This window comes from Sabethes cyaneus, chromosome 3 (genome assembly GCF_943734655.1).
Source record: "Sabethes cyaneus chromosome 3, idSabCyanKW18_F2, whole genome shotgun sequence".
Taxonomy (NCBI): Eukaryota; Metazoa; Arthropoda; class Insecta; order Diptera; family Culicidae; genus Sabethes; species Sabethes cyaneus.
This window is the reverse complement of record NC_071355.1, coordinates 16579228-16594612: the sequence shown is the minus strand read 5'-3', so window position 1 is coordinate 16594612 and position 15385 is coordinate 16579228. Positions and strand designations below refer to the sequence as shown.

The following is a 15385-nucleotide window of genomic DNA, read 5'->3' as shown; positions in this document are numbered from 1 at the left end:
TTAAAGCTACCGTATACATACGAGCCTATACAAATAAATGACATCATAAAAAAAATTAAAATCTTGAAAAGAAACCTTCGAAACCACGTAAATACGCCTTCCTAAATAAAACTGATTTCATCAATACAAATTCATTGGATTTATCTATTAAAACCAAATCAAAAATGTGTTGCAAACATCGTTTCCTCTTCACCTACGTCGGATTATGAGTGGTATATGGCAATACACTTTATGATTGTAAATTTTAGCTAATTACAAGTAATTTAAAGTGATCCAAAAGCATTCAGGCTTAGAAAAGAATCCAAAGAATATTATTTCTGTATCAAAATAATCGAACTTTGCGCTGCTAGGTAGTAATTCCCTAAAACTATTTATTTTACCTACACCAGTCACTTCCAAACCGAAGGGTAAACAATTTCATACGCCTGGTTTTACCGGTTTTACCCCATAGCCATGATCGACGACGTCGATATCGAAAAGTCGAAAACTGACCACCCCTAGTCGGCATAAACACCCATCAAAAAAAAGCGAGCACTCGAGCAGCCTGCGCTCGTGCTCGTTCGCCTTCGTACTGTGTGCGTTGTAAACAGAGGTAAACATGTGCTTAGGACGTTGGAAAAGCTGGTTTCCCGAAATTTAACGTTATTTCGCTTTAGTTAATTGTTCGTATTGCCGAAATTAAAACAGAAGCAACAAATAAGTGTTGGACTTGACGAAAGAAATCGTAAATTTAACCGTAAGGTAAGTATTTTGGTATTAACTCATCCGGCATGCTGACGGATTTCACGAGCAAACCGGCTGAACAATCTAGTTACATAGATCTAGCAAAGGTTTAAAAATTTAGTTGACAACATTTGGGTTACGATTGTAACAAGCTTCCCTTTTAACAAAAAAAAGTGTTAATATTATTAATTTATTCAACGAAATTAAATAATCTAGTGTTTTGTCAAACTTTATAACCTCAAATTTGTTTACCTACGAACCAACAGGTTCGTCAGTATGTGTGCGCTACTACCGTACTTGCTACCGATCTAGGCTAGGTAGCGGGATATAAAGCTTCAAGCTAGTAAATCCCTTTTTAATAACGAATCGTTTCTCCTTTCGTACAGTGACTCTCGCTAGCAGATAGCATAGAAAGCATGAGCTTCCGTGGAGGTGGTGGACGCGGCGGTGGTGGATTTCGTGGAGGTCGTGGCGGAGGTGGTGGTGGCGGCTTTCGTGGAGGCGGTGGCCGTGGCGGCGGTGGAGGTCGCGGCGGTTTCGGCAACAATCGTGGCAGCTTCGGCAATCGGGACGACGGACCGAAGAACATAATTCCGCTCGGTTATTACGACTATCCGTGCCAGGAGGATCTGGTCGCCAAGGTGGAGGTCGAGAACGTACCGTTCTTCAATGCACCGATCTACATCGAGGGCGAGAAGCAGATCGGCAAGGTGGACGAGATTTTTGGCCATTTGCGGGATTTTTACGTCTCGATCAAACTGATGGATAACATGAAGGTGGATGGGTTCCAGCCGAAGCAGAAGCTGTTTATCGATTCGGCTAAGCTGTTGCCGCTGGCGAGGTTTCTGCCGGGTAATAATACCAGGAAACCGGGTGGTCGAGTGGGCAAACCAGGCGCGGGTGGCCGTGGAGGATTCGGTGGACGAGGAGGTCGCGGCGGTGGAGGCTTTCGCGGTGGTCGTGGTGGCCCTGGTGGCGGCCGGGGAGGCGGTGGAGGTCGTGGAGGCGGCGGCGGTGGTTTTCGGTAAGTTTGCAGCAAGCAGATGAATTGGACGGTCAGTCGTTAATGTCATTTTTTCGTTCTTTATAGGGGTGGCCGCGGAGGAGGTGGAGGAAAACGGTGGTAATTTCCTGACTAATTTTCTCACTGTTTGTTTTTCCGTGAGAATACCCCACAATTCAGAAATAATGTTTAATAAATCGTATCATATAAGTATGTTGTAAGCGTAAAAAATTGAAGTTTTTATGAGTATTTCACAGCCCGACAATATTAAAAAACGTCTGAACTGGTCCTTCTAATGAATTAGATTTCGGAGTAAATTCTTATAAAGAAAAGGACACTGTTTAGTTTACCAAACCAACGTTTAAAGGATGGCATTTTCGTGAACTGTGATATTTGTTCCCTACTTTCGAGTTAAACTGTAACGCTTGATAGTCATGTTAGGAAGCATAATGTTTATTGATCAATCCGGTGGAACCTAAAACATCTGTTTACTATATAATAGAGTGAGAAAATATAAAAAAAAAACCCACATTCGAAGTAGACTTCAAACGGCCACAATACTTCTTAATTCAAGTTCTGCCAATATATAGTTTGAATAGCTTTGTTTTATCAACTTAACACATAGAGCTCTTAATATTACTATCGATAGCATATGCTATTGCATATTATATGTTATAGTATCATTGCGGACAATCTGAGACGAGAATAATTTGAGTAAAATTGAAAGTTCTTACCACTACAAGTCGTCATCCTTCAGTATCCAGCTTCTTGCTGATCGTACTCGCCTTGATCCGTATCCATCTGAGAAACTCGTGGCGTAGCCAACGACTGATAGTCGTCCTTCAGCTGGGGAGTTCTATCAGTCTCCTGCTGCTGCTGTGCCAACACCGACGGTGGTCCCAAATCGTCCAGCGAAAGCTGCGTATTGAACTGCTCGTTGCCCGTTCCGGCAATGTTGTACAGCGATTGGGAAGGATCGTACGCTATGGAAGTGTTACCACCAGAGAAGCCGGGCTGCTGTTGTTGATCGGTGGTCGTTTCTCCCTCACCACCGGTTGCGGCAGCTACTGGAGTGGTAGCAACAGCAGCGGTGGCAGCTGGACTTTGCTCCGCCGCTGTCTCTTCACTTCCTTCGTCGTCACGACGAACCAGCCCAAGCATATCGAGCATGTTACGCTTGACGGTATTTTCCTGGCAGGATTCCACCGTGGGGTAGACACTCTTACGGTCACATGTCACCAGATGGCGTGCCAAAGCGTTGCCATCAGAGGACGAAAATCCACAGATACAGTGCATTTCTGCTTCAAGTTGATAGACGGTATAGTCGGAAGTGGCATTCGGATTGCACGATGACGTGTGGCCCACCATCGAGGGCAGACAGGACGTTTTATAAGTACACTTCAAACACTTGAGCAGACCACTGCAAAGAAACAAAAACTTAATTAGAAATGGTTCCCCCAAAACTTGCCATCCCAATCTTACATTATATGATTATCCTCATCGAAATCGCTGTCACATTCGAGGCAAATTTTACCGCAAGCCATATTGAGGGTCACACTACCGTACGCTTCCAGTGTTTTAAATGTGGTTAGTTCCTTCTGAACGACTGCTTTATGCTGTAAAATAATGCACCATCACATTAAAGCATTAAACTCTAAACCTTAAAGTTAAATTCCATACCTTCGGTTTGGGAATATTAGTGACGGACTTCGTAATTGACTTCACGTTCGCCGCCGGTTTCGTAACCACGTGGGCAAACAGTCCGTGCACCTTCAGCGCACCGCGCGTGATGAAACTGAGCGCACATTTGCCGCACTTCTTCGCCAGTGCCTTGTTGAAGTGGGCCTTCATGTGTTTCATGAAATCGCTTACGTTTTCAGCGATCGGTCCGTCGGCGTTGCAGACCAGCGTCATCTTCAAACAGAACGGACACTGAATCAGGCCGGAGTTGTTGTGCTTCTTGTAGAAATGGTCGATCGTCAGGTGGTGCGATGAGCTCTTGTAGTCGCAACCAGCACACTTGTAGGGCAGCTCCATCTGCAGGTGGTTCTTCTGCAGATGAGCAGCCAGCATTTGAGTGGTTCCAAAACGTTGCTGAAATTTTAAAACAAATTAACTTTTGCTTTCAATTAGATTCGACCCAAAATTACCTCACAAATCAAGCAATTAAACGTTGATGCAACCGAATTCTTGGTCTCCAGCGAGTGAATCAGCACCGTGTGCTTCTTCAGTGCCTCCTCGGTGCCCCAGTTTTCCAAGCAGTAACGACACTGAATGTGGTCACCGGTCGTCGGATTGGCATGACGGAACAGATGATCCTGGAAGTCGACGTTGTTTCGGAACGTCGTTGGACACTCCGGACAAGTAACGCTGAACGCAGCCGGTTCGGCACCTTCCTTCAGCGTTTCGCCACCGGCCAGCGGTTCCAGCTGTCCGTAGTAGTAGGATTCCAACGGAACCAACTCTTCCTTTTCCTCCACCGCCGGGCGAGCCTTCTTCGCTGGGCCGCTGGTGTGACTGCCGCTGGCGTTGCTGCTGGCGGCGCCACTACCGCTGCTGCTGACCGATGCTGCCGATTTTTCCTCTTCTCGTTTCAGCTTTTTCAGGATAATCTTTTTCGGGGCCTCCGGAGCGGCCAGTGGGGGAGCTAGAAATTAGGCGGGGTCATGTAATCACCAATTGCATCAACTAATGCGCTCAGACAATGACGGAAAAAGGGGGGAGCGGATGTGTTATCGCTAATATTTGATAACATAGTTTTAATGATCATAGAAAATATTTCTCAAGTTCGTATTTGACCACTCGTTCGAACCGGGCTATGCGCGGGTGAGATATTTTTTATTCAAAAAAGTTTATATTTTTACATCGACAATTTTATCAACAGAATAAAAGGTACTTAGAGTAACAAATTCAACACAAAGTGAGATGCTAGATGCTGCGTCTGTTCATAATCATAATACAATTTGAAATGTAAGCTATTTTAGGTTGCTTCCCGGAGGGAGAGCAAACAACACCCAATTAGTTTGTGTGTTTCCTAACTCTTAGAGTCTGTTACAGAGTGACCTCTCCTACATCTATCTCTCAAGGTCCTGAACTGTTCCCTATCACTATTTTGGAAAACATTTCTCTCTTTCAAGTTTTTATCAATTAGCTGAAAGAAAAAAGAAATGAAAAACAGGTGATTGGTGAGTTTGAAGTGAAACAAAAAACAAAACGTGAAGGAATTACGTTGAAACGGTACCACTGGAAGTTTGATTTCTATATTTAACTATATGATTTCTCTTGATACGTAGGAAGAAGTAAAGCTTTGGAGAAATATTTTCTATGTACAAAAGAAAAATGGAACACTATTTGCCGTTAGTCTGATCGATGCATGGAAATCTATTGTAAGTCTAGCCTTTATTTTTCAACACCGAATTTTTTATGTGTTTGAGTAAAAAGTAAAAGATCATGTATCAGGATGAAAGCAATAAACCAATCATTGATTGAGCTCGTGTTTTTGTACATATGTGATAGATTCAATAACTATAATAAATTAACCTGGAGTCGTGCTAACTTGAGCCCAAAATTTATTTACGACACCTGAGTCATGGTAATTTATGAATTCGTTATAAGTTTAACAGCCTTTCTTTATACCATCTAGTATCAGGCACGACTCAGACATATTGCCCACTACCCTATCATAACTCCTTTTGCTTGACTAAATCATACGCTGTCTTGAAGTCTAAATGCGGCCAGTGCGTCTGAAGTTTGAATTTCCGAAATGAAAAATTCGATGATGCTCAGGAGAGTGCCGAAAACATGATGTGAAAATCATCATCGGAGATGCAGGGAGGGACCATCCTCTCGTTGGAAGACATAGCCTTCATCTGTCGACTCGTAAATTTCACCGTGGCCAGAGAAATGGTCATCTGTAGCACCAGCTTTCCACGTCTGAATATTTGCAAACACACCTGAAGACATCCAAATTGGGACTTCAGCTCACAGATCGATCATGTCGTGATTGACGGTCGACACATTTCGGATGTCATCGATGTACGGTCTTTTCGGGGACCAAATATCGACTCTGACCACTATCTTGTCGTGTGTAAGATTCGCGCAAGGTTGTCGGACGCGGCAAATGCTGTCAATACGGACAGCATAGCGGCTCGACGAGTAACCAAAACAATGCAAGCTCAGTCGTCACATGCGACCGTTAGCAGACCTCCTTCGTCGGTGAGTACCAAGCTGGTTTTCATGAGGGTCGCTCCACGACGGATCAGATGTTTACCCTGCGTCAGTTACTAGATAAGTTCCGGGAGTACAACTTGCAAACTCATCATCTGCTTGTAGACTTTGAGGCGGCGTACGATTCAGTCAAACGAAATGAGCCACAATAAGGCTAGAACATGGTTTCCGACTAAGTACGCAAAACCATGCGTCAGAATAGCGAGTGAAACTTCAGCCGCTTTCGTAACGTTGGATGGACTGAAGTAAGGGGATGCACTATCTCACTCACCTGCTATTCAACATTGCCTTGGAAGATGCAATATGAATAGCAAACGTGGAAAAGAACAGAACTATCATTAGGAAATCTTACACGCTTCTTGGTTTTACGGATGAAGTCAATATCATCGAAATCAACCGTAGAGCAGTGGAAGAGCAGCGTACGGGCAGTAGCGAGATTGGGACTTACTATCCACACCGTCAAAACGAAGAACATGGTTGCTGGCAGAGAACGTGGAAATCCAAACGGTATCGGTGCCGAGATGAAACTGGATGGGGAACGTTATGAAATAGTTGAGGAATTCATATACCTTGGTACGTTCGTGACCTGTGACGACAAAAACCGCAAAATGAAACGCCGAATTGCAACCGCGAATCAGGCTTTCTTCGGATTACGTAGCCAGCTGATGTCCCGTAGTCTGCCAATTCGCACAAAACTGGCGCTCTACAAAGCATTAATGCTCCCGGTGGCCCTGTACGGACATGAATCATGGACGCGATCAATACTTGGTGGCAACATGGAAAATGGAGTGCAGCGCAGACGCATGAACAACGAGCTGTATCAAGTATACTAATATGCTGATATAGTGAGGCTGCGGAGGGTTGTCCACGGAGCCAGAATGCCCGACGAAAGAGTAGCCAAAACTATTTTCAGCAGACCTCTCTGGAAAGGTCGTAGACTTCGTCGGACCAACAACGATCTCAGCGTGTGGAACAGGATTACTTATCCTGGTGCGATATGCGTTCGGATTTTACTCTATGTCGGCGACATTTTGGACACGAATTTCGCCGTAGAGTTGCTCGAGCTTGAAGAGTATCCTCCTTCCTCGAAGTTAATTTCTTTTGTATGGTGCACGGTACACAGAGAGCACGGTAGCCGAGTATCCTATTCATTCGCGTTTATTTATCAAAAGCACCCATTGTCGTTCTTAAATATGTAGGTTATTGCCATATCGCGCCGAGCACCAAGTTTCCAGGTGAAGCCGTTCTAGTCTACCAGGTCATAACGAGCTAGAGTACAAAACCCGAGTGCGGAGCCTGAGTATCGAGCTCAATCGGTCACATAAAATCTGAATGTATAAAATCGAACAAAAAAATCGACACTAGCAACCCTTAGACGCCGATTCCCATCGGCTCCGGTACGAATTCGCAACAGCCTGTTTAAATTTAGTCAGCCGAAGGTGTGCATAATCGGTATTTGATTAATGTTTAATTTCAGTTTCCAGAACGTTCTGGAACGGCTTGTGTTCTTAGAAATGTTCCTCACGATAATTTACCCCGGGTGGTGACCGTTCTAATTTTGGTTCAACACGGTTAATTTATTTCAATTTTTGCTCTATTCACATCACGAGGAATATGAAGTGGGTCTAGGTCGATGAGCCTGGAGCGATGTTTGTAGCTCGGCAGCTAGAAATGTTTATTCCACGGAAGTCTCCGAAGAGCAAAACGAATGAATCTCCGCTGCACTGACCCGATTCGGCTAACTTATCCGGGACTTCAGCTTCCGGATTCATGTAAGATCTAAATTGGGATGAGTAGCGGGCAGGGTCGCTACAGTTGTTGGTGGAGTTTTTGAAGAAAACAAATTTCACTGCAGTCGTTTGGCATCTTTACGAGTCCGGCCCACTGTAACCTTACGACTTTAGCTAGATGTACGATGAGAATCTCTCCAAGTAGTGCCTGCAGTTTCGGTTCATACGACTGCGTTACTCTCCGCTTTCGTTTGTACTCCGCCAAAAATTGGCCGAAATAGGGCAAGTCCACGTGCGCCTTTCGTAAGCAATGTTACAGTCTCAAACTCGTGGAGGACTACCGGTCTTATTGACGTCTTGTTCACCATCAGCCTTATGCGTTGGCGTATACTCCTTTATCGAAGCATCTTACGGAGGAAAAAGTAGGCATGACATCCTGCTTGAATACGTCGTCGAATATCATACAGGACAGTCCATCCCCATGGCGCAAGCATCTGTGCGATTCGAAAGGGCTCGAGTACCCCCGAGACGAACACGTAGCACGTCTCTCCTTTCAGGGTAGTTTTAATTTTAATTTTATTTCTTCTAGGGAAGGAAAGCCCGTTGTAGTGAAGCTTCTTTTAAGCCTTATCAGCAATAGGCACAAAACCTTCAATCTTTTTAGTTTCACAATACATGCACCTGCACATCCAGTGAGCTTAATTGCTCTTTTAAGGAAGTGCGGTAAACTAGGAACTATCACAATTCATTATTTATATAATTATATGAAAGGATAAAGTTATAGACTAGAACCGTCTGGACCTTGTAGAGCCGGAAGAATACAGCGTTGCAGAAGATCACAAGCAGGGCAGTCGAATGGCATAGATGTAGCAGCATGTGGTAACGGGCAGCAGGAGAACCGGAGATCATGGATTCAGGATAAAGTGCTCAGTTTGCAGATGACTGGGGGGTGTCGTGAGTTCTGGAATCATCGATTTTCTTGATTAGGGGCGTAGTATCTCTGGCTTTTGAACAGCCGCATCAGTTTGCTCGGGAAACCGCGCGCTCGACTGTAGCGTATGCTGGCCAGAAATGTATGTGATGCGTGAGCACGTTGTACTCCCAACATTTCTGGAGGACTTGTCATAGTGTGAAAATTTAATCCGTAGTACCATGGACTTCTCTAAAACCCGTCTGATATCATCCCACAAGATGTCTTGCTATTGGGGATAGACAACGTAACAGGATTTGGGGGAGCATCTTATGGGCATAGATCCTGGAAGCCTGGAGAGTCCTGGAGATATAAGCGCAGATCACAGGAGCACCTAATAGGCCAGGGTGGCTCTTACCGTATCAAGAATTCCTTTCCACTGTACTTGGTCCTTGGACTCTTCGCCAATTCGTTGAGCGCCTCGACACTCGCAAATCGACTTCAACCTGGTCGAGCTATCTAGCACGTTGGGCTCCTCCATTCCTAGCGCAGGTGGAGATCTTGAAGAGAACGGATTTCTCTTCAGGTCGTCTGACATCCTTACGACGTGGTCTGCCTACCGTAGCCTCCCAACTTTCACCAGATGAGCAAAATTACAGTCTCAAGTCCGTACCGGTCTGATTAGCGTTTTGTACACCGTCGGGTCTGTGCGGTGGCACATGCTTCTCGATCGAATTATCTTGTGAAGGAAAAAGTAGGCTCGATTTCCAGCTTGAATGTGTTGCTGAATCTTCTTACTCGTATTATTGTCGGTGGTGACCAGAGATCCCAAATAAACGAACTCATCAATCACTTCCAGTTCATCGCCGTCAATAGTCACTGTCCATGGGAGGCAAATGTTGCTTTCTCTGGAGCCTCTTCCTACCATATACAAACCACACGTTTCATCCATTTCTCCGGTAGTTTCTTCCCCTCTCTTTCTTCTTCTTCTTCTTCTTCTTCTTCAGCATAGAGCCGGAGTGGTTCGTGCTGTTCCAAGCACTCGTCTCCGTTCAACTCGGTCTTGGGCCACTCGTCGCTAATTTCCTAGTCGTCTCAGAAGTCGCAAATCGCTTTCGACCTGCTCGAGCCATCGTGCACGTTGGGCACCCCTGTTCCTGGTGCCGGTGGGGTTGTTGAAGAGGACTATTTTCGTCAAATTGTCGCCCGGCATCCTTACGACGTGTCTGGCCCACCGTACCCTGCTAACTTTAGCTAGACGTACGATGAGAGTCTCCCCAAGCAGTGCCTGTAGCTCGTGATTCGTACGCCTCCGTCACTCTCCGTTTTCAGTTTGTAGTCCGCCAAATATCGTCCACAGCACTTTCCGCTCGAACACGGCAAGGGCGCGTATGTCCTCCGTGAGCAGCGTCACGGCTTCTAGTCCATAAAGAACTATCGGTCTAATGAGGGTTTTGTACATTGTTAGCTTCGTGCGGCGGCGTATGCTTCTTGATCGTAGCGTTTTACGGAGGGCAAAGTAGGTCCGATTTCCCGCTTGGATGCGCCGCTGGATCTCCTTACTAGTGTTGTTGTCCGCGGTCACCAGCGATCCCAAATACACGAACTCCTCTACCACTTCTAGTTCGTCGCCGTCAATGGTTACCGTCCGTGGGAGACGCGCATTTGTTTTCTTTGAGCCTCTTCCTTTCATGTATTTGGTCTTGGACGCATTTATTTTTAACCTAATTCTCCTAGACTCCGCTTTCAGTCTGGCGTAAATTGCCTCCGCCGTCGCAAAGTTCCTGGCTGAGATATCGAAGTCATCTGCAAAGCCTAGAAGCTGGCTACCCTTGGTAAAAATCGTGCCTCTCGTTTCGATGTCCGCTCGTCGGATCACCCCCTCAAGAGCAATGTTGAACAGCATGCAGGATAAACCGTCACCTTGTCTCAACCCTCGCCGCGTCGCGAAGGGACTCGAGAAACGAACAGGGACTTCGTACGAAACACATCACTCGATCCAATGTAGCTCTGATCAGTCGCGTCAGTTTGTCCGGAAAACCGTGTTCGTGCATTATCTGCCATAGCCTATCTCGATCGACTGTATCGTATGCTGCTTTGAAATCAATAACGATGCGATGCGTGGGCACGTTGTACTTCCGATATTTCTGCAAGATCTGTCGGATAGTAAAAATTTGGTCCGTAGTTGCGCAAGCCCCCATGACACCCGCCTGATAATTCCTTACGAAACCTTGTGCTATCGGTGACAACCGACGTAACAAGATCTGGAAGAGTATCTTGTAGGCGGCGTTTACCAGCGAAATACCACGATAGTTGCAGCAATCTAGCCGATTACCCTTTTTGTAGATGGGACAAACCACTCCTTCCATCCATTCCTCCGGTAGAATTTCCACCTCCTAAATCCTCGAAATAACCTAGTGTAGAGCCTTTGCTGGCGTGTCTCCGCCATGTCTATAAAGCTCTGCCGGTAGGCGGTCCTTCGTCCTTCCCGGCGGCTTTATTGGTCTTCAGCAGCCCGATTTCTCGTTTGACTTCTTGGAGATCAGGTGCTAGGACATTACTATCTTCCGTGGGAGCTTCTAGGTTAATTTCCGTTCCACCTCCTTCTGCGACTTCGCTATTGAGGTGTCCTTCGAAGAACTTCTTCCATCTGTCGACCACCTCGCGCTCGTTTGTGATTAGATTCTCTCGCTCGTTCCTACACATGTCAGGTTTCGGTGTGTAGCCCTTGCGAGTTTGGTTCAGCTTTTCATAAAACTTGCGCGTGTCATTAGCTCGGAATAGTTGTTCTAATTCTTCACGATCTCTGTCCTCTTTTTGGCGCTTTTTTTTCCTCAGGATCGTGGTCAACTGGTTCCTAGCTCATCGGTATTTGGCCAGGTTCTCTCTAGTGGCAATACTTAGATAATTTTTCCAAGCAGTTTTTTCCCCTCCACCGCTTGTTAGCAGTCCTCATCAAACCAATCATTTTGTGCCGAGACTCACTATACGTCCTTCCCGGTTAGTATACGACCTTAGTTTCCACCGGGGTTGGTTACCCGATCTCCGCTAAGGTTGCTCGTATTCTTCCCCTCTCAAATACTTGTAAATACACAAATACAAATTATCTGGTGAAAAGTCGTAACTACTATCTCCATACCATTTTTGTAAAGTTCTCCTTGGAGTCGGTCCTTTCCTGCAGCACTATCAGTTTTAACTGTTTAATTTCTCGTCGGATCTCGTTGACATTGGGAGCCAGGACACCGTTATCGTTTGTAGACACTTCTAGGTTAACATCTATTCCACCTCCTTGTGTTGTTTCTCAAGCACCGCGCGGTCGCGGACTCATCGATGGCAGAGCATATCCTGAACCACCCGTCTTTGTGGCACCTAGCTCCACATGGACATGGAAAGGTACAGCCTCATTCGGTAGGCCGTGTAGTTCTCGACAGCTTGTTACCGGCTTGTGACAGGCAAGTTGCCGAATGTCTAGCCAAACAGGGTGGTTTTGTTGCGAGGTGTATACTGTCGATAGTTTTGAGCAAACTTATACTGTTATTCCGTAATGATCTGAGTCGATATCCGTAGGTGATATTCGGGAAATATAGATACGAACCGACCTCTTATCGTCATCATACACATCCTCTCGTCGATTGTATCCAATCCATCACGCTATCCTGTAATCAGCCTATCACTGCGAAACTCAGCGATCTGCAGTTCCAATATCCCAAGCATCCCTGTCTTTATTTTGACGCTTTTGTCCATGCCAAATGTTCCGAATTGAAATTTCTTGATTTTTCGCAGTAACTTTGTTCAGGCAGCTTGCCTTATTAGTGTATCACTGTCGATAAGACACTACACCAGGCTAAAATATATCTATATATCGCTATCCTACCATCTCTTTTAGCTTGACTAAATAATACACTGCCTTGAAGTTTATATGTGATTAGTGCGTCTCAAGAATACCCACAATTTACAGAAAACCTATCGCAAGATAAGCATTTGCTTCGTTGCCCGAATAAGAAATTAAAAGAAGCAATGCCCATGTGCTACATTCTACTTTCGGAACTTGACTTTATGTTTAAAATCGAGACTTTGCAGCCAGCTGTACCGGACACATAACCATTGCGTGCTAGTGCTACGATCCTATTGACCCTTTCCACCTCTTCCAGTCGAGATTTGAATAAGCCTAGTCGTCGCATTTAGACCAACGTACCTCAAGGCCAACTGGTAACCAGGAACGTTATCAATTGATTCATGCAGAGCAAATGTTTTAAAATGTATTTGCACTGCTATGGCAAGCAAATTAGAAAAGACACAAAGAGAAGCCTGAATGCGCTGTATTCTCGATTCTCGACATTTCGAATGCCCAAATTTAGCTTTACAAAGTTTATAGGTTTGCAATAAGAAAAACAAAACAATATTTCGATTTAACAGGTATTCATTTGAAAAGCTTCAGAAAGATTTTATATAAAGTTCTGATGGGTTCATTTTGAACCTCCAAATCTTCTGCTAAGGTTGAAATCAATAAGAACCAGAAGTTCGGATCCCATAAAATCCAAGAAACATGTAAATAAATAATTATACTAACATGGTTCCTTGGGCTTCCGTCCTCGTTTGGCACCCGATGGCTTCGGTGAACTGAACGACTCTATCTGATAGGTCCAGTGCTTAAACGGATCCGCTGCAGCCTGTTACAAAAAAAAACGTTACAAAAATGCATTAGTTAAAAACCTTTACCCCACTTTTAGAATATCATACCTTATTCAGCCGTGTCACCAGATTGTCCCTCGTTTCGATCTTCGTCTGTTCGGCGATATGCATTACAATGTTATCGAACGTCTGTCCGGGAGAGTTTCCGAACGATTCACGCCACACCAACTCGTTCAGGAACTGCTGAATGATTTGTCGCGAAAGCAAAGACAACGTATTCTGGAACATGCGCGGCACGATGCGTCGCAAATAGTCCATAATGTTGGCGTTGCTGTTCTTAGCGGTAGAATCCGCGGGAGACACTTGCTGGACAATCTTGTAACCCATGTTATTCAGTGTTCCTTTATCGACCGTAAGATCTGTTAGAATCACACTGTCCTTATGTACCCAACCGCTCAGCGGCTCTAGAATTTTTGAAAATCGTTTCTTGTAGTTGCGTTCACCATCGCTCAGCGGCTCCACGGCACGTAGCCGGACAAGCTTAGCTTCGGGATCGAGCACGCCAAGAACTTCCACCTTAACCTGACGTTGTTGACCATCCTAGAAAAAAAAACACAGCTTAAATTTCCTTCCACACATTTTCAAAAAATTGGTCACTTACCTGAGTGGTCGTCCCGAGTGAGATTACTCCAACCTCTATCTTTTTACCTATACCGCCCAGCAGTTTCATATGCTGACTGAGCGCCACGGTGCAAATCGATCGCAACCAAGTGTAGAGCCCCTTCACGTACAGGTTATCCACCTTCACCCAGTTGACCACATTGGAAACGTTCGTCTGACAGCTCCAATGGTAGATAAGCTTCAGTATAACCGACGGAGGATGTGGTGAACCCTCGAAGAGTGATCCATTGAAAACAGAAATGAACCTTGTCGGACAGCACTCACTGATCCAAACGTATCCCCCAGAATAGGGAAACTTTGACGCATCGGAATACATTCCCAATTTGAGTGCAGTTCCGCGGTGAACCTGGCAATATTGTTCGGACTTCACAAGGCCCTGTTGAATGAGCCATTCCGTGAACTTGGTTGCAGTATGCATAAGCACATTTTTTACTTTCGCATCCAGCTGAGGACGATCAGCAGGGATTTTCTCGGTTGAACGTAGTGATGGTCTAGCAATGACCACCAGCGACGGGAATGTTTTACCCTGGATCTTGCTAAAGGAGATCTCACGGGAATCGGCCACCGGTTTCCCGGCGTCATCCTTGGTAAGATCGACGATAGCGGTTGGTTCGGCAGTGATTTTCTTGCGTTCTTTATCGCCACCAACCAGCAAGCCTCCGATCGATGTGGACTCTGTCGGGCGAACATTGCTAGCCATGATGCTTTGGGGTTTTTCCGGTTTCTTGAGTGGTTTCGTTTCCACTTTTTTGTCAGGCAATTTTTTATCGTCCTTCTTCCTGGCGGCATCCTTTTCTTTGGCAGCGGCTTCTTTTGCTGCTTTACGTTTCATTTCCAATCGTTTAGATAGCGGAATATATTCTTCGTCGTCGTCATCCGGCACGAAATCAGCTGCGGCTGTATCCGCACCATCATCGGATTTATAATCCGAACGGCGGCTCTTTCGCTTGCTAGGATCAGACAGCGGCGACGCACTTCGCTTAGAGCTGGATGACACAATCGGCGACGGGGGTGGTTTTTTCTTCGGCAACGATGTGATCGGTTTCGATATTTGCTCCAAACCTGGAACCGGTCCTAACACCTGAAAAGCAGTGAAAACTTCACCTGAAAATATGTTCCTTCCTCCGGCTTCCTTTACTATATCCTTCAGCTTGTTTCGAATGTCGTTGTGCTCCTTTTCGGCCTTCTCGTATGCCGCCTTCTGGGCGGGGCTCAGTTCATCCGGCCAGTATTCCAGCCGCAGTGTTATTTCGTCCTCCGGCAGGGGCGCCATATTGGATTTTTTTTCACTACAAGATGCGGCTTTTTTGCAAATCAACTTTAGAACTTCAAACTTTACGCTAACCACTCGAAAACTATCAATATGCAAAGAAAAATTTATAAACTTTAAGCTTACACAGCATTTAGCGCAAAAAACTACAATTTCAACGCGATATTCTTGATTTTTAACAAGCACGTAAAGTTTGAATGCAAACACAA

General features: G+C 45.4%; 2 protein-coding genes across 2 annotated transcripts; one reads left to right on the top strand and one right to left on the bottom strand.

The window, feature by feature from the left end:
• The first annotated feature begins 588 nt into the window (after positions 1-588).
• LOC128742777 (H/ACA ribonucleoprotein complex subunit 1) lies at positions 589-1944 on the top strand. The gene is made up of 3 exons (XM_053839230.1): positions 589-741; positions 1110-1747; positions 1814-1944. The coding sequence occupies exons 2-3, from the start codon at positions 1140-1142 to the stop codon at positions 1848-1850; spliced, it is 645 nt and encodes a 214-aa protein (XP_053695205.1). The 5' UTR covers positions 589-741; positions 1110-1139; the 3' UTR covers positions 1851-1944.
• A 224-nt stretch (positions 1945-2168) lies between these two features.
• LOC128741151 (uncharacterized) lies at positions 2169-15385 on the bottom strand. Its single transcript, XM_053836753.1, has 7 exons — positions 13887-15385; positions 13334-13825; positions 13164-13263; positions 3877-4373; positions 3407-3820; positions 3209-3342; positions 2169-3146 (listed from the first exon to the last, which is right to left on the bottom strand). Exons 1-7 carry the CDS (start codon positions 15177-15179, stop codon positions 2480-2482), a joined length of 3597 nt encoding a protein of 1198 aa, XP_053692728.1. The 5' UTR covers positions 15180-15385; the 3' UTR covers positions 2169-2479.